Source organism: Staurois parvus, unplaced genomic scaffold (assembly GCF_062004578.1).
Source record: "Staurois parvus isolate SC_StPar_1 unplaced genomic scaffold, SC_StPar_1.0 ptg000554l, whole genome shotgun sequence".
Taxonomy (NCBI): Eukaryota; Metazoa; Chordata; class Amphibia; order Anura; family Ranidae; genus Staurois; species Staurois parvus.
This window is the reverse complement of record NW_028318350.1, coordinates 420117-445000: the sequence shown is the minus strand read 5'-3', so window position 1 is coordinate 445000 and position 24884 is coordinate 420117. Positions and strand designations below refer to the sequence as shown.

The 24884-nt window shown below is 43.8% G+C and overlaps 1 protein-coding gene and 1 long non-coding RNA gene across 3 annotated transcripts in view; one reads left to right on the top strand and one right to left on the bottom strand.

Annotated features, from left to right (window-relative positions):
• The window catches only part of HECW1 (HECT, C2 and WW domain containing E3 ubiquitin protein ligase 1), a 550087-nt gene that overhangs the window by 464112 nt on the left and 61091 nt on the right, over positions 1-24884 (top strand). For both annotated transcript variants that reach the window (XM_089691201.1, XM_089691202.1), the window contains 2 exons: positions 9350-9459; positions 10379-10499. In XM_089691201.1, coding sequence (XP_089547327.1) covers positions 9350-9459; positions 10379-10499 — 231 coding nt within the window. The remainder of the gene's footprint in view (positions 1-9349; positions 9460-10378; positions 10500-24884) is intronic.
• LOC149450971 (uncharacterized) lies at positions 15485-15868 on the bottom strand. Its single transcript, XR_016315175.1, has 2 exons — positions 15784-15868; positions 15485-15646 (listed from the first exon to the last, which is right to left on the bottom strand). It is a non-coding gene; the product is annotated as an uncharacterized LOC149450971 (long non-coding RNA).

Here is a 24884-nt window from a genome sequence, read left to right as displayed (position 1 = left end):
ACAGGGGTAGAGGTGAGCTTTGGAGAGGGTTACAGGGGTGAACTGTGGACAAGGGTACAGAGGTGAGCTTTGGAGAGGGGTACAGGGGGAACTGTGGACAGGGGTACAGAGGTGAGCTTTGGAGAGGGGTACAGGGGGAACTGTGACCAGGGGTACAGAGGTGAGCTTTTGAGAGGGGTACAGGGGTGAGCTGTGGACAGGCGTGAGCTTTGGTCAGTGTTATAGGGGTGATCTTTGGATGGTGGGTGCAGGTAAGCTTTGGATACAGGGAAGAGGGGAACAGTGGATAGGAGGTGCAGAGGTCAGTGATGGGTGTTGTTTTTTTAGGGGGGGGAAAGTTGTAAAGTTTTGACTGGGGAAGATCTTTACTTGGTAGGCAGGGACATCCCAGCATACATACAGAATAGCATACAGAGATCATTGGTTTAACAATGTCCCTTTAACTCCCACTGTAAAATTAAACCACGCCCACTCGATGACGCAGACGGCATCACTACTTCTCCTCCAACCCCCATTCAAGATTTGAGTTCTTGCATTCTGTATTCTCTGAGAAAAAAAAGGTTGGGTGTAAGCCTGGAGTTCGACTTTAAAGAGAAACTTTGCTGGTTTCTTAAAAATTAAAAGTCGGAAGCTATAAATAATACCGCTGCTAACTTTTAAAATACAGGAACTTTCTAGCCCATTGAGTGCTATGATTTCTTAAGTATAACACTCCACTCTAAGGAGATGTAGAAGTATTCCCCATCTTCTTTTTTATGTACTGGTGCATAGGACAGCTGGCCTTCTGTAACCACAGAGCAAAGTAAAATGTGCATATATGCAATAACTGATGCGCTAAAAGTATATTTATTTTTTTATATGCCACTTTTATGGAGGGAATATTGTTTATATGTACAAATAGAACACCTCTAATTAAGAGTCTAATGTGTGGGTGGTGCTGCAAACTCTTACTTTCATTTATTTTGAAGAGTACCGTAAGCACCAATTTACAGTGCTCAGAGCTACACCTCCGGCGATTATAGATGATATTGTGTCGCTCGCTCTACCTTGTGCGTTCAAAAAATGCTTTGCATTCTTTTCACAGAATACACAGGGGGGTTATTTACTAAAACTGGTAAGTGCAAAATCTGGTGCAACTCTGTATAGAAACCTATCAGCTTCCAGGTTGTATTGCCAATACTTAATTGAACTAGCTAAAGTTGGAAGCTGATTGGCTACTATATACAGCTGAACCAGATTCTGAGTGCTTCAGTATTAGTAAATCTACCCCAATGAGTTCACAAAACAATGTGAATACAGGACATTATTATTATTATTATTATTATACAGTATTTATAATGTGCTGATAGTTGGCTCAGCGCTGTACATTACAAAGGGGGACAGAACATGTGACAGAACAATAACAATACAATGCAAAACATGAGGGGATCGAGGGCCCTACTCCTTGGAGCTTACAATCTATGAGGGGGGGGATGGTGGTACAGGAGGAGATAGCTGTGGGGGATGGAGTGGTAGGAAGAGTGGAGGAGGTCGGCAATTAGCAGGGGGTGGGGTAGGCTTCCCTGAAGAGATGGGTTTTCAGGGTGCGCCTGAAAGGAGAGGAGAGTAGGTGATAATCTGATGGGTTGGGGCAGGGAGTTCCAGAGGATGGGTGACACCCTGGAGAAGTCCTGGAGGCGGGCATGGGAGGAGGAGACCAGGGAACTAGAGAGAAGGAGGTCTTGTGAGGAGCGGAGTGTGTGTGCTGGGTGGTACTTGGATATTAGGTCAGTGATGTAATTTGGGGCAGTATGGTGGACAGCTTTGTACGTCAATGTTAGGATTTTGAATTTGATCCGTTGCGCAATTGGAAGCCAGTGGAGGGATTGGCAGAGGGGGGTGGAGGACACTGAGTGGAGGCCAGTGGAGGGATTGGCAGAGGGGGGTGGCGGAAACGGAGCGGTTGGAAAGGTGAATGAGTCTGGCAGCCGTATTCAGGATGGACTGAAGCGGGGATAGCCAGCGGCGAGGCAGGCCAGTGAGGAGGGAGTTGCAGTAGTCGAGTCGTGATATGATGAGGGAGTGGATGAGCTGTTTAGTGGTTTCTGGGGTTAGGAACGTGCGGATTTTGGCGATGTTGCAGAGGTGGAGTCTGCACGAGTTTGTTAAAGATTGGACTTGGGGCTGGAAGGATAGGTTGGAGTCCAGAATGACACCAAGTACTCTGGCCTGCGGGGCGGGTTTGATGGTGGCGTTGTTGGATGTGATGGAGACGTCAATAGGGGGTGGTGTCTGGGCTGGGGGGAAGACAAGAAACTCGGTTTTGGAGAGGTTCAGTTTAAGGAAGTGGAGCGACATCCAGTCTGATATGTCGCTCAGTAGGTGTGTGATTCGGGCAGAGACTGAGGGGGTGAGGTGGGGGGTTGAGAGATAGACATTTTAGGAATGGATGAGGTGTAGAGTGAGAAACCCAATGTCATCACTGTACTATCACCAGAACTGTACGTTTCACCGTTGGAAGTTTGGTGACCACTTTTTGGGATGAATGGAGTTTTAACTAATGCAGCACTACGTACTCGTTGTACACCTGTCATTAGAGATGATTTATCTTTATCCAGCAATGTCCCAACAATTACTTTTTTCCCCTGGAATTTAGCATCAATGCAACTCTTTTATCTATTGTACCAGTATGCCCGTGGACATTATCCAAATGATATATGTTAGGTAGCAATCCATTTTATCACTTTGAATTTGTTCTCAGTACTAAGAACTGAAACTGCATAAGAGGCTATTTGCTGAAAAATGTCAGGCCAGCCAATAGATTATTTTAGTCCAATCTAAAAATATTCTCTCCATCTGTGGCCCACACTTAGACCCATTGGCATCCTAACACATTGTACTGACAAGTACAGTTTGGTGAGTATCTAATGTCTGTGAATTATGAAATTTCAATGCCTTGATGAAAAGGTTGTTCCTGTTTTTTTCTACAATAACTCCCATTATAAAATGAAATGTATAAGATGTATATCACCTCCGGCTCTAAGAGATCCTGAAATGTGCGTATGCTTTGTTCTACCCCTGATTTTATCTATAAAATGTTCTAAAATATATGAAATCACTTCAGGCTTCATCTTATATTGCAAGCTGCAGGTGTGTATGACATCATTTCTGTTTAATTGGCGACTCGAGATGAAGGCTGAAGTGTTCAGTAATTTGGAAAACATGTTTAATCAGGAAATGTAACATTCTCACAGAATCCGTTCTGAGTTGCTGTGAAGTGTTATCTAGGTTCTCCCAAGGCTTTGAAGTTACCAGCAATCATTTGAAATGAACAGAAGCTGGATTGTTTTACAGGGAACCATGTAAACACTGATATCATAATCAGCAGCATTTCTCAACTGTGAGTCTCTGTTTGGCATTGGTCATGTTCTAGTTAAGCATCATGATGTATTTGTGGCAGAACATTGTATTCACTGTACAGAGGAAAGATAAGAGAGATATTAAAGTGATACTAAACTCTAAACTTTTTTTTTAAATATTCTATTCAAGTGTGTAGTCTTAACTCAAAAAGCACATTCTATCGCTCTCAGTCTCCTCCAAATCTCCAAATTCTTTTTTTTTTCGGCTGTGATCCAACTTCCCTTTAGAACAGCGGTTCTCAACCTGTGGGTCGCGACCCCTTTGGGGGTCGAACAACCCTTTCACAGGGGTCTCCTAAGACCATCGGAAAACACATATTTCTGATGGTCTTAGGAACCGAGGCACCGCTCCTCTATCAGTCTCCAGGTGGGTCCACCCACATGCAGATACGTCCACATTTCCCTGTATGCGATGTGTGCGCGGGATGGCATGCCGCCCCTGTCATCTGGCCACATCCCCGGGATCACTCAACAGCTGCGCCTCCTCGCCAGTGATTGGCCGCCGGAACTGTAGCTCAGGAGAGGCACACAGGTGGCCAATCACCGGCGAGGAGGAGGAGCCGAGCAGCAGCGCAAAGATCAAAGAAGATCGAGCGAGGGAGCGGCCGGAGAAGGAAGACAGCTGACAGGTAAGTGTCTGTAGCGTGCAGATGGTGCTGCTGCAGCCAGGTATGCTGGCTGTAGATGGGAGAGGGAGGGAGCGAGCCCAGGCTGGAGCAGGAGTCAGCAAGGTAAGTATCATTGGTATCAGTAGGAGGAATAGTGCCCCATCATTTGTGTCACTAATACCAATGATGGGGCACTATTCCTCTCACTGACACCAATGATGGGGCACTATTTCCTCCCCCCCCCCCACTGACACCAACGATGGGGCCCTATTCCTCCCCCCACTGACACCAACGATGGGGCACTATTCCTCCCCCCACTGACACCAACGATGGGGCACTATTCCTCCCCCCACTGACACCAACGATGGGGCACTACCCCCCCCCCCACTGACACCAATGATGGGACACAATTCCCCCCCACAATGGTATCAATGATGGGGCACTATTCCCCCCCCCCACTGACACCAATGATGGGGCACTATTCCTCCCACACTGACACCAATGATGGGGCACTATTCCTCCCACTGACACCAATGATGGGGCACTATTCCTCCCACTGATACCAATGATGGGGCACTATTCCTCCCACTGACACCAACAATGTGGCACTATTCCTCCCACTGATACCAATGATGGGACACTATTCCTCCCATTGATGCCAACGATGGGACACTATTCCTCCCACTGACACCAATGATGGGACACTATTCCTCCCATTGATGCCAACGATGGGACACTATTCCTCCCACTGATACCAATGATGGGACACTATTCCTCCTACTGACATTAGTGATGTGGCACTACTCCTCCCACTGCAAAATTACAGTTATGAAGTAGCAACGAAAATAATTTTATGGTTGGGGGTCACCACAACATGAGGAACTGTATTAAAGGGTTGCGGCATTAGGAAGGTTGAGAACCACTGCTTTAGAAGGTATGAACACTTGTTCTCCATGGTCCTACTGTATGTAGGAAGTGGCCACCCTCTCTTGCTCACTTCCGAGATGGACAAAGTACTAGGGACTATGGACCACGGGATTTATAGTGTACATAGAGTAGTGCACAAGACCACATCTACCATGCACTGCTAGTTCCAAGCAAACGGAAGTGAGGGAGGGAAAGAAGAGGTTCGGGGCTCATGAAGGATATTCCATTGACACAGAGAGTGAAGCTCTGCTCCGCGCCCCCATCATGGGATCTGACTGACAGCAGCAGGTTCCTGCTGCTTTCAGCAAAGCCTGTGAGTGCAGGGAGAAGGTAGAGAGCACCTACAGACGGGCACAGCGCTGGATCAAGTGAGGTCTCAGGTAAGTATAAGGGGGTTAGGAGGCAATACTTTAACCTAAATATTTTTTACTTTAACTCAAGGAATGCTTTAAAGTAAATGTTTAGGCTTTACAACCACTGTAGCATCTCTAAATTGCCATTTGGAAATGGAAAAGTCATTTTTTAATACCAGTAACTTACAAACAAGCCGTTGTAACGTGCTTCAAGGTATGGCAACAAATGGTATTGCACTGTCTTACAAACAAAGGGTCATGTGCAATTTAAGGCACATTAGGGTGCATTGGCATTACTCTTGAATGAGCTGCCTTAATGCAGTGCACATTAACATGCAGCATGTTGTGTTTTGGCATACCTCAAAGATGTAAATGGTCCTGTAAACATTACTAAAAGACTAGAAATACTGCACTGCAATACGTGTGTAACTTATTTGAAGCCCATTTGTATTGTTATTTTCAGCAGCCTTGGATCATGCCTTAGTTACAGCACCCAGATATAGCCCACATCACCTCTTCTGTCTGCATTGATTGAAAGCTGTAAATGTCACAGACTAAGCCAGCCTTTCTCAACTTTTTCAATGCAGAGGAACCCTTGAAATAACACTCCAGTCTCAGGCAGGGGCGGACTGACCATTTGGAAACTCGGGCACTGCCCGAGGGCCCGGGGTCAGTAGGGGGCCCCATGAGATGCCCCCGGTACCTTTTTCATAGGCTTTTTTGAGTTTGGGCAAGGACACAGGGGCCCCATGATCTCCTATTGCCTGGGGGCCCCATGAGTTGTCAGTCCGCCCCTGGTTTCAGGAACCCCTGCTAAAAATTACTATATCTACAACTCATGATAGTTAATGTGGTGGTCAGTGGGAAGAATGCGCCTTACACTTGTGGTAATTGGAAAGCATCACACCCTTGCAGATAACTAAAAAGATCATTGGTGTCAGTGGGAACTTATCTGGGAGGCAGAAATTGCTCATTGCTCAAGGAACCCCTAGCAACTTCTGAAGGAACCCTGGTTGAGAAACCCTGGACTAAGCAATATGCAGGTGATATTTGTGTTAGTAGATAGCAGGTGACTCTTAATGGGTACAATCTAAAGCTGGCCATACATTATTATTATTATTATTATTATACAGTATTTAAAAAGCGCCAATAGTTCGCTCAGCACTGTACATTACAAAGGGGGACAGAACATGTGACAGAACAATACCAATACAATGCAAAACATGAGGGGATCGAGGGCCCTGCTCTTTCGAGCTTACAATCTAGGAGGGGGGGGTGGTGGCACAGGAGGAGATAGCTGTGGGGGATGGAGTGGTAGGAAGAGTGGAGGAGGTCGGCAAGTTAGCAGGGGGTGGGGTAGGCTTCCCTGAAGAGGTGGGTTTTCAGGGTGCGCCTAAAGGAGAGGAGAGTAGGTGATAACCTGATGGGTTGGGGCAGGGAGTTCCAGAGGATGGGTGACACCCTGGAGAAGTCCTGGAGGCAGGCATGGGAGGAGGAGACCAGAGAACTAGAGAGAAGGAGGTCTTGTGAGGAGCGGAGTGTGCGTGTTGGGCGGTACTTGGATATTAGGTCAGTGATGTAGTTCGGGGCAGTATGGTGGACAGCTTTGTACGTCAGTGTTAGGATTTTGAATTTGATCCGTTGCGCAATCGGAAGCCAGTGGAGGGATTGGCAGAGGGGGGTGGAGGACACTGAGTGGAGGCCAGTGGAGGGATTGGCAGAGGGGGGTGGCGGAGATGGAGCGTTTGGAAAGGTGAATGAGTCTGGCAGCCGTATTCAGGATGGACTGAAGCGGGGATAGCCAGCGGCGAGGCAGGCCAGTGAGGAGGGAGTTGCAGTAGTCGAGTCGTGATATGATGAGGGAGTGGATGAGCTGTTTAGTGGTTTCTGGGGTTAGGAACGTGCGGATTTTGGCGATGTTGCGCAGGTGGAGTCTGCACGAGTTTGTTAAAGATTGGACTTGGGGCTGGAAGGATAGGTTGGAGTCCAGAATGACACCAAGTACTCTGGCCTGCGGGGCGGGTTTGATGGTGGCGTTGTTGGATGTGATGTAGAAGTCAATGGGGGGTGGTGTCCGGATCATGGATCGAAATGTGTCAGCTTCAGCAGGGAACAGCAGGATTTTGGTACATGTGTGCTCACTGTAGTTGACAAGAAGTCGATCCACCGTCTGACTTCTGTTCAAACACTCTGTCAGATAAAAGCTGCTCAATCAGGGCTACAGGCAATTGGCAGGAGTCACCCACTGTCAGAATTCAATAGCTCAGTGGGGAGAATTCCCCCATTCACTTTGAACGTGTGGATGGGGGAATTGGTTCAGTTTTATTCATTCAGCCCACTTGCTGAATGAAAAAACTGAACGATGTGTAGGGAGCTTACGTTTTTCTATGGCCAACTTATGTTTTTCTGAATTAATAAAATGAAAGAAAAAAATAAAGAGTTTTAATTTTATATTTTTTTAGTTGTGAACATAATAAATAAAATTATATAAAAAAAACTTTATACACTGCTCAAAAAAATTAAAGGATGAATTAATGAAATTAACAGGTGCAATAGATAGGCAACAATGAGACGACCCCCAAAACAGGAATTGTTTTACAGGTGGAGGCCACTGACATTTTTTCCCTATTCTTCATTGACTATTTTTCACTAGTATTGCGTTTGGCTAGAGTTAGTTTCACTACCTGGACCCTACAGAGGTTGCACAGGCAGTCCAACTCCTCCAGGATGCCACATCAATACCTACCATTGCCAGAAGGTTTGCTGTGTCTCCCAGCACAGTCTCAAGAGCATGGAGGAGATTCCAGGAGAGTTACTCTAGGAGATCTGGACAGGGCCATAGAATGTTCTTAACCCATCAGCAGAACCGGTATCTGCTCCTTTGTGCAAGGAGGAACAGGATGAGCACTGCCAGAGCCCTACAAAATGACCTCCAGCAGGCCACTGGTGTGAATGTCTCTGACCAAACAATCAGAAACAGACATCATGAGGATGACCTGAGGGCCCGACATCCTCTAGTGAGCCCTGTGATCACTGCCCGGCACCATAGAGCTCGATTATCATTTACCATTGAACACCAGAATTGGCAGATCCACCACTGGCACCCTGTGCTTTTCACAGATGAGAGCAGGTTCACCCTGAGCATGTGACAGACGTGAAAGGGTCTGGAGAATCCGTGGAGAACGTTATTTTGCCTATATTATACAGCATGACCATTTTGGTGGTGAGGCAGTGATGGTTTGGGGAGGCATATCCATGGAGGTATGCACAGATATCTACAGCCTAGACAATGGCACCCTGACTGCCATTAGGTTTTGGGATGAAATTCTTGGACCCATTGTCAGACCCTACGCTGGTGCAGTGGGTCCTATATTCCTCCTGGTGCATGACAATGCCCAGCCTCATGTGGCGAGAGTATGCAGGCAGTTCCTGGAGGATGAAGGCATTGATACCATTGAATGGTCCCCATGCTCGCCTGACTTAAATCCAACAGAACACCTCTGGAATGTCATGTTTCAGTCCATCGAACGCCATCAGTGATGCCATGATCCAGATCTGGGAGGAAATACCTCAGGACACCATCTATCGTCTCATTAGGAGCATGCCCCGACATTGTCAGGCATGCATACAAGCACGTGGGGGCCATGCAAACTACTGGACTAGCCTGCTGCATTATTTTTTCACTTTCTTTTTCAGGGTGTCTTTCAATTCAGTCCTCTGTAGGTTGATAAGTTTCATTTCCATCAAACGATGGGGCATCCTTATGTTCCTAACTCATTACCCAGTCAATATCAGTATAGATATCCAGCATGAAATTTTCCTTATTGAGATCTGATGTGTTTTCAAAGTGTTCCTTTAATTTTTTTGAGCAGTGTATTTCATTCAAGGGAGTACTTGGAGAATGCCAGTAGATCATGCCATTAAGCACAAGTGAATAGTAGTCTAATAAGCTTTTTAAATGTTGTTTAAAATGGCAGTTGGTATTTAATCAATGTGAAACTTGCAAAACACAATATAAATATATGCATGACTGAAAATTAAATTATGATTTTTTTTTTTGCAGCCTTTTTGAAGAAGATATCATGTCATACATCCCACTACAGGCAGCCTTCCACCCGGGATACAGCTTTTCCCCTCGCTGTTCTCCGGGCTCCTCCCCACAGAACTCTCCAGGTAAAGTTTGAATTGAAAGTGGGAAATCTTATCAATTAGCATTAGATTTCTGCCAGCTGAAAAAAAATACAATACAGGCCCGGACTGGCCATAGTGCACACTGGCATTTGCCGGAGCCGCCTGGAAAGGAGTGTATTTCACTCCTACAGCCACTGAATGCTCACTTCTCCTCCTCTCCTGCAGGCAATCAGCGGCGGCAGGAGAGAAATGCACAGACCGGTCCCTCTATGTGCCGCCCGGTCGAGAGAGAAAGCTTGGAAGCTTGGTCTGCCCCCCCCCCCCCCCCCCCTCCTGTACCCTCGCCACCTCTGTCTTTTTTCTTTCTTTCTTTCTCTCTTTTTAATAATAAAATATAAAATTGTAAAAAATAATAAAAAAAATAAAAAGCTACTGACACTAGTGGCGGAACTACCAGGGTCGCAAAGGTCGTTCTTGTGATCGGGCCCTTGCATTCCGCCACCGGGTTCCAAGGAAAGGGTCCCCAGGCTTGGGGCTGCACAGTCTAAAATGCCTGGGCGTATTTTTTGTCCCAGCCCGGGTCTGATGCAGTATATATACACAGTATGTTGTCCCTGAAGTTGATGTGTTGAAAACAGAAAAAATGGACATCACAGTCTGTGTAGTTGCATACAATGCTGTGTAGCCACAGACTGGTCAGGGTGCCCATGCTGACCCAAGCCCACAGGCAAAAGCACCTACAATAGGCATCAGAACTGGACCACGGGGCAATGGAAGAACGTGGTCTGGTCTGATCAATCACATTTTCATTTTTAGGTTCTATATTTATAGCCATAAACTATACTGTGTAACTCCTATACTTATTTTGGGAACGAGTGTCATTCTGTATGAATTCTACTGTAAACACTGTGACAACATTGCATATTTCTAATGGTATATTGCCATATTTCATTCTCTTTAGGGCTTCAGCGTGCTAGTGCAAGGGCTCCTTCCCCATACAGAAGAGATTTTGAAGCCAAGTTAAGAAACTTCTATCGAAAACTTGAAGCAAAAGGATATGGGCAAGGCCCGGGGAAAATTAAGTAAGTATCTAGGACAACAGTTGCTATTAAGCACAGCAGGCAAGTGGATACAGGTAGGTGGATACAGGCAGCAGAGGCAAAAAAAGCAGCTTTCCCTGTACAGATATCAGTCATACATCATCATTAGAAATACATTAATCTCACATAAACATCCTAATACATTGATGAAATATTAATCCCTTAACCTCCTCGGCGGTATGATTCTATCCAATTTTTTGTGCTGAAAGCGGTACCATTTTTTTGCATGGAAATATGTAGTTTTTTATTGTAGGCTGTAATTTTTAGGAATAACTCACTGAAATCTGTCCGAACAAGAGTCTAGTAAACATTCCGGGTAGGATAAAACTTTAAATACGAAATCATAAATTATAATATAATAAATAATCATAAAAAATAATAATATAATAATAATAAATTTAATTCAATAGTATAATCAAACCAAAAACACTGAAATTTGAAATACAGAGGCAAATTCGCACATCGCTGAGCAAAGTCGCAAAATCGTTTTCAGTGTCTGATGACGAATTTCCCCCACGAATCATTATCACTCAATTCTGCAAGTGGTTCTGATTTACTATCGCTGTTCTAAAACCGCTTTTGACGTAAAGGGGCGCTTTTTGGAAGCCATGGACTTTTCTAAGTTTCCAGGCAGAAAGAACAGTCAAAATGCAGGCAGGGCGCCGGACAAAGCACTCGGGAAAAAATGTATGTGAAATGTATTGAAACAGCAATGACAGCAAAAATGACATTTTTTAAAAATGTCAAATTTCCCGCCGTACGTCCCGACGTCACAGGGACCGGAACACGGAAGCCGGATGCCGGCATCAGCCGGAGGAGATGGCCGGGGACGCTGCAGGGGACACATCGTGGGAGCGAAGGACAAGGTAAGTGCTGCAGGGACCCCCTGAGCAACGCCGCATGGTAAGCCCGAGTGTAGCTCGGGGTTACCACTCTTGGTATTGAAATTTTACCCCGAGCTACACTCGGGATTACCGCTAAGGAGGTTAAAGTGGTAGTAAAGTTTCAAAGAAAAAACCTTTCCCCTGCAAGTTATTGTTATAAAGTGCTAGTATGCATCACGTAGCAGCACATTATGAGAGACTTACCCTACAACTAAGTCTTCCGGTGGTGCACTGTCACCGCTGACAGGGCGTCCATCTTCACCCAGTCTTCTTTTTGGGTTCCTGGGCTTAGGCCATTTCTGATGACACAGCGCTCTGAAGTGCTCATGACATCACCGGCTGCAGAAGTAGTGAATATCTCCTAAATGGTACACATTTAGTAGATTTTCCTTGTACCTACAGGTAAGCTTTTTTATAAGCCTACCTGTAGGTACAAGTGAGCAAGTGCTGTTTACTACCATTTTAATGCCACCCCTCAGTGGCCCTTTAAGTGGACTTTAAGGGACCACTGAGCCCTCCTATTCTTTACTGAAAGCTGTCATGTTAGCCTCAGTTTTATCTGCAGTTACCACAGTGCTGCAAGTGTGATCAGCTTTAACACCAGCCATTTGATGGCTTCATGATTTCATCTAGCGCACAAGCAACTGTGACAGTTATCATTCATGACATGTCTTGAAAAACAGTTAAATTGGAGGGCTTAGCTTTGGTTTAATGTCCAGGAGGCGACATGGGACTGACTGAGAGCTGTCAGTAAAAACTTGGTCGGTGTGCTAGGAGTGCAAAGTGAGCATGCTCTCAGAACACGATCTCATGTGCGGTAGCAGGGCTTTAAAGGCCACCTTTCTTGCCCACGCATATATGCACATTGGAAAAGGAAAGTAATAAGTGCAAACTCACAGTAGCCAAAGGCTAAGCCAGCAATAAAGACCAGACCCAAATGGCAGGGTACCCCTCACAAGTCTCAGTGAAGTTACTGGTTATGGTGATACATATCCCTGTGAGGGTTTCCCCGTCACTAAGGTCTGGTCTTTATTTCTGGTTGAGCTTTTGGATGTCGTGATTATGTACTCATTACTTTTTGCTTTTCCAAAAAAATGTTATCTGGTGATACACTAGGCCTTTTACCCTTTTGTTTCTGTGTATGTCTGTTTTCAAGATTTTCCAGTCTGAAGACGGCAACATTGATGCAGCTTACAAATTTTTGAGAGGAATTGATCAAATGGTCTATACTACAGTTCTTCTGTCCCTTACGATGTCCTTAGCACTACGGTGCAAGTTTTGTAATAAATCTGTGGCTAAAGGTTGCCTGCCTTTAACCACTTGCCCTCCTGAGGATTTACACCCCTTAATGACCACGCCTCTCTTTGCTACTCGGCGCTGCACTAATTCAACTGATAATTGCGCGGTCATGCAATGCTGCTTCCAAATGAAATTTACGTCCTTTTTTTCACACAAATAGAGCTTTCTTTCGGTGGTATTTGATCACCTGTGCGCTTTTTAGTTTTTTACACTATAAACAAAAAAAGACCAAAAATTTTGAAGAAAAACTATATTTTTTACTTTCAGCTATAAAAAATATATAGTAAACTCAAAGTTAGTTATAAATTTAGGCCAAAATGTATTCTGCTCCATGTTTTTGGTAAAAAAAATCCCAATAAGTGTATATTGATTGCTTTGTGTGAAGTTATAGCGTCTACAAACTATGGTATAGATACTGCAATTTACACCATTTTTTTGCTATACAGCGCTGCGCTAGTTTAACGGACAATTGCGCGGTCATGCAATACAGTACATAAATGAAATTTACGTCCTTTTTTTCCCCACAAATTGAGCTTTCTTTCGGTGGTATTTGATCGCCTGTGCGTTTTTATTTTTTGCGCTATAAAAAAAAAGGCTGACAATTTTGAGGAAAAAAAACAATATTTTAGACTTTTTGCTATAAAACATGTCCAGTAAAAAAAAATGTAAATTTAGTCATAAATTTCTGCCAAAATGCATTCTGCGACATGTCTTTGCTATAAAAAACCAATACGTGTAAATTAATTGGTTTACGTGAAAGTTATAGCGTTTACAAATGGCGGGAAAGATACTGGGATTTTTAATTTTTTTTTTTATACTAACAATGGCGGCGATCAGTGACTTATGGCGGCGATCAGTGACTTATGGTGGTGATCAGCGACTTATGGCGGGACTGCGGCGGACATTCTGACACTGGGGGGGAACTGACTTGGGGTCACTGACATCCCCAGTGACACCAATACAGTGATCAGTGCAAAAAAAAAAAAACACTGACACTGTACTAATGGCACTGGGGAGGAAGGGGTTAACTCTATTATTCAGTGAAAGGGTTAACTGTGTGAGGGGAGTGTTTTACTAGGGGGCGGGGGTGTGTACTGCAGGGAACGCCGCTGATCGGGACAGATAAACTCTTCTGTCCCGATCAGCATGTCAGGAGCTGTCAGGGAACTGACAGAAAGCACAGCTACTGCAGCTATGCTCTCTGTCACTGATTGCCGCTAATCGCCGGGACATAGCCGGTAATGACCGGTTGTGACCCGGCGACTGACATCCGCGGCCGTGATCGGCGGGACAGGTAGGGCGGCAGCGTGCCTCACGCACACCCACTACCTGTTTTAAAAACACACTATTTAAAACGTGGTTTTGCCCAGCTGTGCCGCCCTGCCGCCGTATTTCTACAGTGGCTGGGCGGCAAGTGGTTAATCTCCAGGGATGTAAATCTGACCTTGAGAATGAGCAGCCAAGCTCGGAGTTGAAAATTTCTGCTGCAACAGCTATGTGGTGAAGCCACAATTATGCCCTAATTTTCCTACTGCTTTTGTTTGCTTTTCCAAGATTTTGCCAAAGCAATAGCTATCAGCTTTGCTTAGCACTATTTTTCAAGAAGATCTGTAAAAATGGCCACACAATAAAAGCGGCTTATAGGGCACGTGCTTGAAATTCAGCACTGGCCATTCTTCATGTTTCTTACAAACTCTTTGGGGTTTATTTACTAAAGCTGGAGAGTCCAAAATCAGACTCACTTCTGCATAGAAACCAATCAGCTTCCAGGTTTCATTGCCAAAGCTTCATTGAACAAGCTGAGGTTAGAAGCTGATTGGTTTCTATGCAGAAGGGAGTCTGATTTTGGACTCTCCAGCTTTAGTAAATAAGCCCCTTTGTGTCTCTGCACTCCGAGTGGGAGAAGTGACCTAATGATCCAAACAAAATGTTTAACGTGTAAAATCCCTGTCTTCACTGTCTGTTGTGTAGCACATACTCTAAGAGTCAAATCTGGAGACGATGAAAAAAGTAACCCACGGCTGAGCTTTGACAATCCATAAACTGGTGTATTTTACTTCCCAATATAAACATCTACTTCTCTTGTGTCTCTGCCTTTATCTTCCACGAATCCTTAAAATCAGGCTGCTGAGGTTAAAACAATATATATAGAGCTTTCATCAAGCTGCTCTCACTACCTTAATTCTCCTGGAAACCCTAGAAAACTATACAAATGGCTCTCCAATGAGCAGTAATTTCAGGACTGAGTCAGACCAAGCTGAGTGAAGTAAGCCTCATGAGAACTAGCAAGTTATAAATATTCCAACCTTGTTTTCATGGAGCTGCTTGTAAAGATTCATGTACTTTACAAAGGCTATGCTTTATACAATAGGGTCTTTGTATATTTGCCATTTGTGTTTAGATTTAAAATGTACATTTTTAAGTATGTATCAGTGGCACCTCACGCACATAAAAGTTTAACAGCAGCATTGGTTGCCTGTGTGTGTATATGTCTTCAAACATTTATAGCCTTTTCTGCTTTGATGTGTTCTGTAAGTATGAACTTTCTATAACATGATTGTGTTATACACTTGATATGTATACACTCTATGTAGTACTGGGGAAAAAACAGCCAGTTGCCAGCCATAGATTTCAGACCAGATCAACTGGAAATGGGTCCCTAACTTACATTCATAGATACACAGTTTACATCCAAGTTTGTTAATATTTTGTAAGCCGTGTACCGGGGTGGGCTCCCCAGGATACAGTGAAGTCACGAACGAGGAAAGCAACCCCAACACCAGCTTTTGCCACAACAGAATTTTACTTAGATGTGGCAAATAAACACAACCACAAATGCTGGAAACATACAATAAATTTACATACACCCAGCCCAAAGGCTGAGACCCTTGTGCTGCACAGCACGGCGCCTCCTGATGGATGAAGGTAGAAGGTGTAGTAATTTACCTACTGGGGGGCACAACTAAGCTGCCACACCCAACTGATGGATGAAGGTAGAAAGTGAAGTAATTTACCTACTGGGGGGCACAACTAAGCTGCCACACCCTACCTGATGGATGAAGGTAGAAAGTGAAGTAATTTACCTACTGGGGGGCACAACTAAGCTGCCACACCTTACCTGTTATTACCCTACAGAGCAGGAATCAGTGTATGGGTGTACGGTATGGGCTCCACTGGACATGGGTGCTAGCTGAGGTCCGGAAGTACTAATAGTATTATTTTATTTATTTTATTTTTTACAGCTACTTGTATAGCGCCGTCACTTTACGTAGAGCTTTACATATATATACTATTCATTCACATCAGTCCCTAACCCTCAAGGAGCGTACAATCTAAGGTCCCTAACTTACATTCATAGATACACAGTATACATCCAAATCTACTAATATTTTGTAAGCCGTGTACCGGGGTGGGCTCCCCAGGATACAGTGAAGTCACGAACGAGGAAAGCAACCCCAACACCAGCTTTTGCCACAACAGAATTTTACTTGGATGTGGCAAATAAACACAACCACAAATGCTGGAAACATACAATAAATTTACATACACCCAGCCTAAAGGCTGAGACCCTTGTGCTGCACAGCACGGCGCCTCCTGATGGATGAAGGTAGAAGGTGTAGTAATTTACCTACTGGGGGGCACAACTAATCTGCCACACCTTACACGTTATTACCCTAAAAGTGCAGGAATCAGTGTATGGGTGTACGGTATGGGCTCCACTGGACATGGGTGCTAGCTGAGATCCGGAAGTACTAATAGTATTATTTTATTTATTTTATTTTTTACATCTACTTGTATAGCGCCGTCACTTTACGCAGCACTTTACATATATATTGTACATTCACATCAGTCCCTAACCCTCAAGGGGTGTACAATCTAAGGTCCCTAACTTACATTCATAGATACACAGTATACATCCAAATCTGCTAATATTTTGTAAGCTGTGTACTGGGGGGGGCTCCCCAGGATACAGTGAAGTCAAGAACGAGGAAAGCAACTCCAAGACCAGCTTTTGCCACAACAGAATTTTACTTAGATGTGGCAAATAAACACAACCACAAATGCTGGAAACATACAATAAATTTACATACACCCAGCCCAAAGGCTGAGACCCTTGTGCTGCACAGCACGGCGCCTCCTGATGGATGAAGGTAGAAGGTGTAGTAATTTACCTACTGGGGGGCACAACTAAGCTGCCACACCTTACCTGTTATTACCCTACAGAGCAGGAATCAGTGTATGGGGGTACGGTATGGGCTAGCCTGCGGTGCAGCACAACAGCTTACAATCTTACACAAATCTACAGTATTCCCTCTCCCATAACTGGTCCTGTAACACATGCCTGAGTATTCCTTCTGAGCAAAATGCCAGTCTGGCTTGAGTTTGTAGGATTTTATCAGCTCTCCAATGTGAAATGTCACTTTAAGTTGTGGAGTCCTTCCAATAATCAGTAACAACACTTGTGGCCTGACACAAACAGAGACCCTAACTAACTAACTATAGGCCTGGACTCAGTCTATAGGCGCCAACACTGAAATGAGGTGCGTGCACGATCTTACCGACCCGGGTCTGCTTTACATCCGCTGGTGACTCAGAACAGAACAAATGTCTCTCCAACAGGCCTGCGATATTGCAGTGTATGCTGCGTTGTTCCTTTGCTCTCATCAGCTTCCTGGCAGAAATCTTATCAGCTTCCTGGCAGCAATCTCATCAGCTTCACCCAGCTGCAGCTCTGGCGACGGAGGGATGCTCCCACACCTGGATGTCATCAGATTCTCAGCTCACATGGCCCCTTCTTTCAGCATTCCCCAGAACATGGCTCCTGTCTCCTCTATTTGTTTCCTCAACTCCTTGTGAAAACCCCACCTCTTCATGAATATACAAATATCTATGCAGTCTGAGCCTGTGTTAGAAAAACAGTGACATCTTGTGGCTAAACCGCAGAATGTCAGTCAAAACATTAATTTACTCCACACAATAATTTACTGCACACAAACAGTGTTCAAACAATGAGAGCTGTTTCCCCATCTCACAATTTCATATGTGATGAGAAAGATAAGTCTGCAATGCAAGAAAGAAAAAGTGGCAAGCAGCACATCATTAATACCCAAGGAAAAGGTGCACATTAGGGCTGTCCATTGCAAGCGTATGAAATAAAACCTGCCCAGCATTCATTTTTCCCAACATTGCTGATATAGTGGAGCAATGCAGTCCAGGGATTCTAACAAGTCTGAAATGATGTGCTGAAAACAGTCTTTGCTGCAGTACAGAATAACCAGGCATTTTATGAAATCAGTGGGCCTGTGTACAAGATCATAAGATGGGCTTCATCACGTGATAAAAAGAAAAAAGTTGGGTTCTTAAAGCACCATGGTGAAGTGTGGGCAGGGTTTTTTCATTGTGTCAGGGAAGTTGCTAGGATTGTAAAAGACCTGGAGCACCTTTAGACACTGTGCGCTGTGGTGAACACTGGGTGTGGCCAAACTGTGCCAATCATGAGAGAGGCTTAACCTCCCTGGCGGTATTCACGAGTGTAGCTCGGGGTAAAGTTTCAGTACTGAAAGCGGTAACCCAACGAGCTACACTCAGGCTTACCATGCGGCGCTGCATAGGGAGTCCCTGCAGAGCTTACCTTGTCCTTCGCTCACGCGATGTGTCCCCTGCGGCGTCCCCGGCCATCTCCTTCGGCTGATGCCAGCATCCGGCTTCTGTGTTCCGGTCCCTGTGACGTCGGGATGTACGGGCACCGCCGCTGGCGGCGGGAAATTTGAAAATTTTAAAAAAATTTCATTTTTTTCAAAACGAATTTTACATAGTAAAACATTGCTGTTTCAAACCATTTCACATACATTTTGTCCCTACTGCTTTGTCCTGTCCCCTGTCTGCATTTTGACTGTTCTTTCTGCCTGGAAACTTAGAAAAGTCCATGGCGTCCAAAAAGCGTCCCTTTAGGTCAAAAGCGGTTTTAGACCGGCTAGAGAACAGCGATAGTAAATCAGAACCACTTGCAGAATTGAGTGATAATGATTCGTGGGGGAAATTCCTCATCAGACACTGAAAACGATTTTGCGACTTTGCTCAGTGATGTGCAAACTTGGCGCTCTATTTCAAATTTCAGTGTTTTTGGTTTGATTATATTATTGAATTAAATGTATTATTATTATATTATTGTTTTTTATGATTATTTATTAAATTATAATTTATGATTTTGTGTTTCATATTTTATCATACCCGGGATGTTTACTAGACTCTTGTTCGGACAGATTTCAGTGAGTTATTCCTAAAAATTACAGCCTACAATAAAAAACTACATATTTCCATGCAAAAAAATGTACCGCTTTCAGCACCAAAAATCTGAACTAATCATACCGCCAGGGAGGTTAAGGGATGTAGTTAAATAAAGCAAGGTTTTTCCTCCAGCACAACCTCCCATATCAATCTGTCCCCCAGTATAATCCTTTCCCCCCTCTAGGTCAATCTGTCCCCTAGTATAATGCCCCACCCCCCCCAGGTAAATCTCTCTTCCAGTGTAATCTACCCAAGATCAGTCTGTACCCCAGTAGAAACTTTCCCCTTCCAAGGTCAAGCTGCCCCACAATATAATCCCCTCCAGGTCAGTCTGTCCCCCAGTATTATCCCCCCCCCCCAGGTCAATCTGCCCACCAGTATAATCAGCCCAGATCAAACTATCCTCCAGTATTATCCTCCCAGGTCAGTCTGTCCCTAGGTCAGTCTGTTAGTCATACTGACGTAGAGGAACTGTACTGGGGGACAGACTGACCCCCAGTAAAATCCCTGCAATAGCTGATTTTTTTAGGCCCTGCAATAACTGTACAAATGTATACTAAATCACTGTTTTCCCAAAAAACACACTAAAATAATTATTATAAACAGAGCATAACTTACAAAATTCCTGATAAATTCCTACCATGGCCTCCTTCACATGGGTCATACTAAAGTGTACTCCCGTGTGATGGCCATGTTTTCACACACAGGAATGCACAGATGTTCTGCACATCCCTATGTAGGCAGTCCTTTTCATGTCAATTGGGACACAGCGGCCGCATGGAAACAGTCACTGTTCCCAATATGATATCAGTTTGGGAGCGGGTGCAGACAGGGACATGCACCCGCACCCACATAGATGTCAAATCAAGAGCTGTATCCTTGTTTCCCAACTGACATCAACGGGACTGTCTGCATGGGGATGCATGTAATACCTGTGCATCCGCATGTGGGTAAACATGGCCTCGCACAAGGTCTTACAATATTTCTTTTTCTTTTTTTTACAATGTTATTTTTAATGATTTTTACTAGTTTTTGTAGATGTCTATTTTTTTAAACAGAGCAAGGGATTGAGGACATAGTCCCTTTCTCTGCAGCCTCAGCTACACTGTAGATGAATGAATAGATCTCTCTGTACAGTGATGAATGAGTACAGGAGAGATCGGTATCGACCACTCATTGTGTTCATTCAGGAACACTCATTGTGTTTATTCCTGTCATGTTTCCCACCCACTTGGCATCCTGACACTGATCTTTCACCCCCGCAGCAGCTGCAGCCAACGGGAGGGAGAGAAGGTGAAGCGGACCAGCAGCCTGGGGCTAAAGGGGCAGGGGATCAGTGTTGCGTAGGGTGGGAGACATTTCAGGATGGGAGTCAGAGCACTATGTATTTAGAGAGTTTGATTCACCCTAAGGTCCCCCCTGCAGTAGCTGAAGCCGGTGGGAGGGAGAGGAGGAAAGCCAAATAGCATTGCTGCAGGGAGGGGGCACTGGGGGGATCGGTGAGGGAGATGCCAGTACAAGGGAATCGGAAGAGCAGGAGGGATTTATTTGGACAGTTAAATTCCCCTGTGGCTTCCCTGCAGCACCCTAATCTAATGGGAGGGCAGAGGAAGAGAAGCCAGCAGCAACAAAGGAGCTACAGGGGATCAGTTGGATAACTCCCAGTGTGCACAGCAGGCTTCCCCCTTCCCTCAGGGCCCACATGCCCTGCACTCTAGATGATACACCACTGGCATGGAGTCTGATAAGAGTGTAGTGTAGTAGGATACTTTATATGGTATGTTTGTTTGTGTTGCATTGGCTCCTCTTTATTCACACCTGAGCAGAGTCTAAGCAGAGCATATTCCTAGTGATTTTGAAGCATTTCGTCAAGCATCTTACAAGCATTTGTGCAAGCCTTTTTTAGCACATGTATCAAGATTCAGGCATTTGTTTCCTGGGCTGGGTAAGGAAAGGATAGCAGTTCTAGAGGAGGATAGGAGTTCTTTAGATGAAAAAACATTTAAAAATTTGCATATTGTGTGTTTACAGGTGCTATCATGCAAGTCTATGGGGCTAAACAGCCTGAATTAAAAAAAAAAAAAAAAGAAAAGGAAAGAAAAAAGCTATTGTACTTTTTTGAGTGCAGGGCATAGAGTGTAGGACAAATAAGTATGGACAGGACCTCTGCTTTACACAGAATTGATACTGTAATGCTCATGGATTGCATTCATTATACCCTACTGGATAAGATGCACTTAGTTGATAAAAAATGGGAGTCATGGAGGGATTATAGACATTTATTGCATGATTAATAACATTCCCAGTGAAAGTTGAATGGCATATACTGTTAAAAGATGTATCATTTAACCTACCTTATCATTTACACATTTCATGTACTTGCAATCTACTTTTTTCTATTCCTTTTCTCTCTTACATTAATATACTTTCCTGTTTTGTACTTTTCAAAAGTGCCTTGTTTTTGCTGTAAGTTTTATATGAAAATGTACTGTTGTTTTACAGTCTACTTTTATATAATAAAATCATTTGTAAACAAAAAAAAAATAAGTATGAACAGGGAGAATTAGAAAGAATGGAATTCTGCATATCGGGCATAGTCAGATATAGTCAGGCACAGGGAAACAAGCTGAAAAGCGTAAATGGTTGCTTAGTGAAAATGTGCGAAAAAAAAAGTGCAATACAAGCATACTGTTTGTTCATATGCACAGCCTTTTGTAAATAGAGAAAAAAAAACTGCCAGAAGTTTAGTGAGCTCCCAATACTGACAATGCTGCCTCTGCTGCACTGAAATTCCAAGCAGTGTTGTCAGTTCTGTCTGAGTTCTCCCCTGCAGAACTTCCCCCTATCCTTTTCTCCTTAATATATGGCACTCTGTTCTGTAGTTCTGTAGTTTCTCCATAGAAAAGGAACAATGGGTGCCCAGTTGTACAGAGATTTTCCACAATGTTTTATACACAACAACCTTCTAGGGAATTACTTTACAGTTGGGTTGTGGCAGGCAAAGCTTAAGCCTGGTATATGTACAGTGAGAAAACTGAAGCAAGCAAAGATGTCTTCATAGTAAATGGTCAGGATTAATAATGTATTCACTAAAACAAATAAGAAACATGTTTTCCCATTTCCCATATTTTATTGCTCAATAATCTTCTATATAAAGAGAAACTCAATATTGATCCAAGCCCCTTGGTGCTGGCAAATGCTCAGCTCTTTTTTTAACATATATGAAATACACCGTGTTCCAAATTATTATGCAAATGATATTTTTTTCATTCACTTAAATAATTGATGTAAATATCAGTCGGCAGAATTCTCATGTTATCAACTATTAAGAGTACAATTCACATTTTATTGAACAAACCTCCTAATGATAACAGGATTTTTGTTCCAAATTATTCCGCACAGGAAGTTTCAAAACACTTTATAGGTTGTAAAGAACTGAAAATTGTCATTTGTTGTGTTTGCAGCATATTTACTGAAATCAAAAGCTATTTCAATCAAACTTTTAACAACATTTTAACTTTTTAAACATTTGAACCGGTCACGTTACATTGTAACATAGGACCCCTTATTTGATAGCAGCTTCACAAGTCTTGCATCCATTGAACTTGGGAGTTTTTGGACAGTTTCTGCTTGAATTTGTTTGCAAGATGTCAGAATAGCCTCCCAGAGCTGCTGTTTGGATGTAAACTGCCCCCCACCCTCATAGATCTTTTGCTTGAGGATGCTCCAAAGGTTCTGAATAGGATTGTGGTCAGGGGAGGATGGAGGCCACACCATGACTTTCTCTCCTTTTATCCCATAGCAGCCATTGATGCAGAGGTATTCTTTGCAGCATGAGATGGTGCATTGTCATGCATGAAGATGATTTTATTATAGAAAGCATAGTTCTTCCTTCTGTACCAGGGAAGAAAGTGGTCAGTCATAAACTCCACATACTTTGCAGAGGTCATCTTTACACCTTCGGGGGCTCTAAAGGGGCCGACCAGCTCTGTTCCCATGATTCCGGCCCAAAACATGACTCCACCACCGCCTTGCTGACGTCGCAGCCTTGTTGGAACAGGGTGGCCGTCCACCAACCATCCACTACTCCATCCATCTGGACCATCAGGGGTTGCACGGCACTCATCAGTGAACAGGACTGTTTGAAAATTAGTCTTCATGTATTTTTCTGCCCAATGCAGCCATTTCTGCTTGTGAGCATTGGTTAGTGGTGGCCGAATAGAAGGTTTATGCACAGTTGCAAGACTCTGGAGGACTCTACACCTTGATGTCCGTGGGACTCCAGAGGCACCAGCAGCTTCAAATATCTGTTTGCTGCTATGCAATGGGATTTAGCAGCTGCTCTCTTGATCCAATGCATGGATCTGGCAGAAATCTTCCTCAATGTGCCTTTATCTGCACCAACCCGTCTGTGCTCTGAATCAGCCACAAATCTCTTCATAGTGCGATGATCACGCTTACGTTTTCGTGAAATATCTAATGTTATCTAATGCCGCACAGTGCACTCCCAGCACAAAAGCTGAGTGTCACTCAGAGTCCCAGGTCCCGTTCTAACGATCGGGACCTGGGACTCCCAATTCCAGGTCACATGATTGCTGTGATAGCCTCTGATTGGCTATCACAGTGATTAGTCACTGTACAGCTCGGCCCCTTTGTGTTTTTTTCTCTCTATGAATACAGGAGAGAGATACATTGTATCTCTCTAACTCCTGGCATAGAGGGGGAAAAAATGTTTACTATAAAAAAAAAAGAAATATTAAAAAATAAAAGAAAAAATAAAGAAAACATACCTAGATTAAGATTTGATCTAGTTCAGTGCCAGAGTAAGTGTTTGGGTCAAGGTCAGGGTCAGAGGTCAAGGTCAAAAGGTAAGGGTCAAAGGTTAGGATTTTTTTTTAATTGGTATTAGTGTCAGTTAGTGTCAGTGTGTTTTAGGTAAACAGAAAACGAAAAACAAAATGTGCACTATTGTTTCTGGGCTGTACTACGGGTACAAATAACAAATACCATACATATATATGGTATCGCTGCGATCGTCAAGAGCTGGAAAATGTATTTTGGGTTCTTCTTTGGTGGTAGGTTGTGGTAGTAACAAGAAATATACAGCTAACTTTAAAAAACATTATTTTTTTTTACTATTTTGGGACAGTTTTCCTTTGATAATAAAAAAAAAATCAGGAGATATCCATTACAATTTACCACCAAATGAAAGCCCAATTTGTCCTAAAAAAAAATGCGGTATAATTCACCTGGATGTACAAAGTAGTTGTGATGATATGGATGGTTTTGCTAACACATGTCAACATTGCAAAATTGTGCTTAGGCATTAAGATTTGTTTTACCCTTAGGTGTGAAGGGGTTAATATTATTTCTACTGGCATCTTCCCCAACTCTCTAAAACATGCGCTAGTCACCTCCATACTTAAAAAAGCCTCAATGGACCCCGCCAATCTTGGCAACCTAAGACCCATCTCCTTACTCCCGTTTTTGCCTCCAAACTCCTTGAATGTCTAGTCTACAACCGGCTGAGCTGCCACCTTATTGAAAATAACCTTCTCGATCCTCTTCAGTCTGGATTTCACCCACAACACTCCACAGAAACTGTTCTCCTAAAACTCACAAACGACTTACTACCCGCTAAAACCAATGGCCACTATTCCGTACTCTTGGACCTCTCCGCTGCCTTTGACACAGTTGACCATCCCCTCCTCCTCAAAAAACTCTATTTACTTGGTCTCCGTGACTATACTCTCCGTTGGTTTGAATCTTACCTGTCTCACCGCACCTTCAGTGTCACTTACAACTCTACATCCTCCTCTTCTCCTACTCCTCTTACTGTTGGGGTCCCCTAAGGTTCTGTCCTTGGACCTCTTCTTTTCTCGATCTACACTTCTTC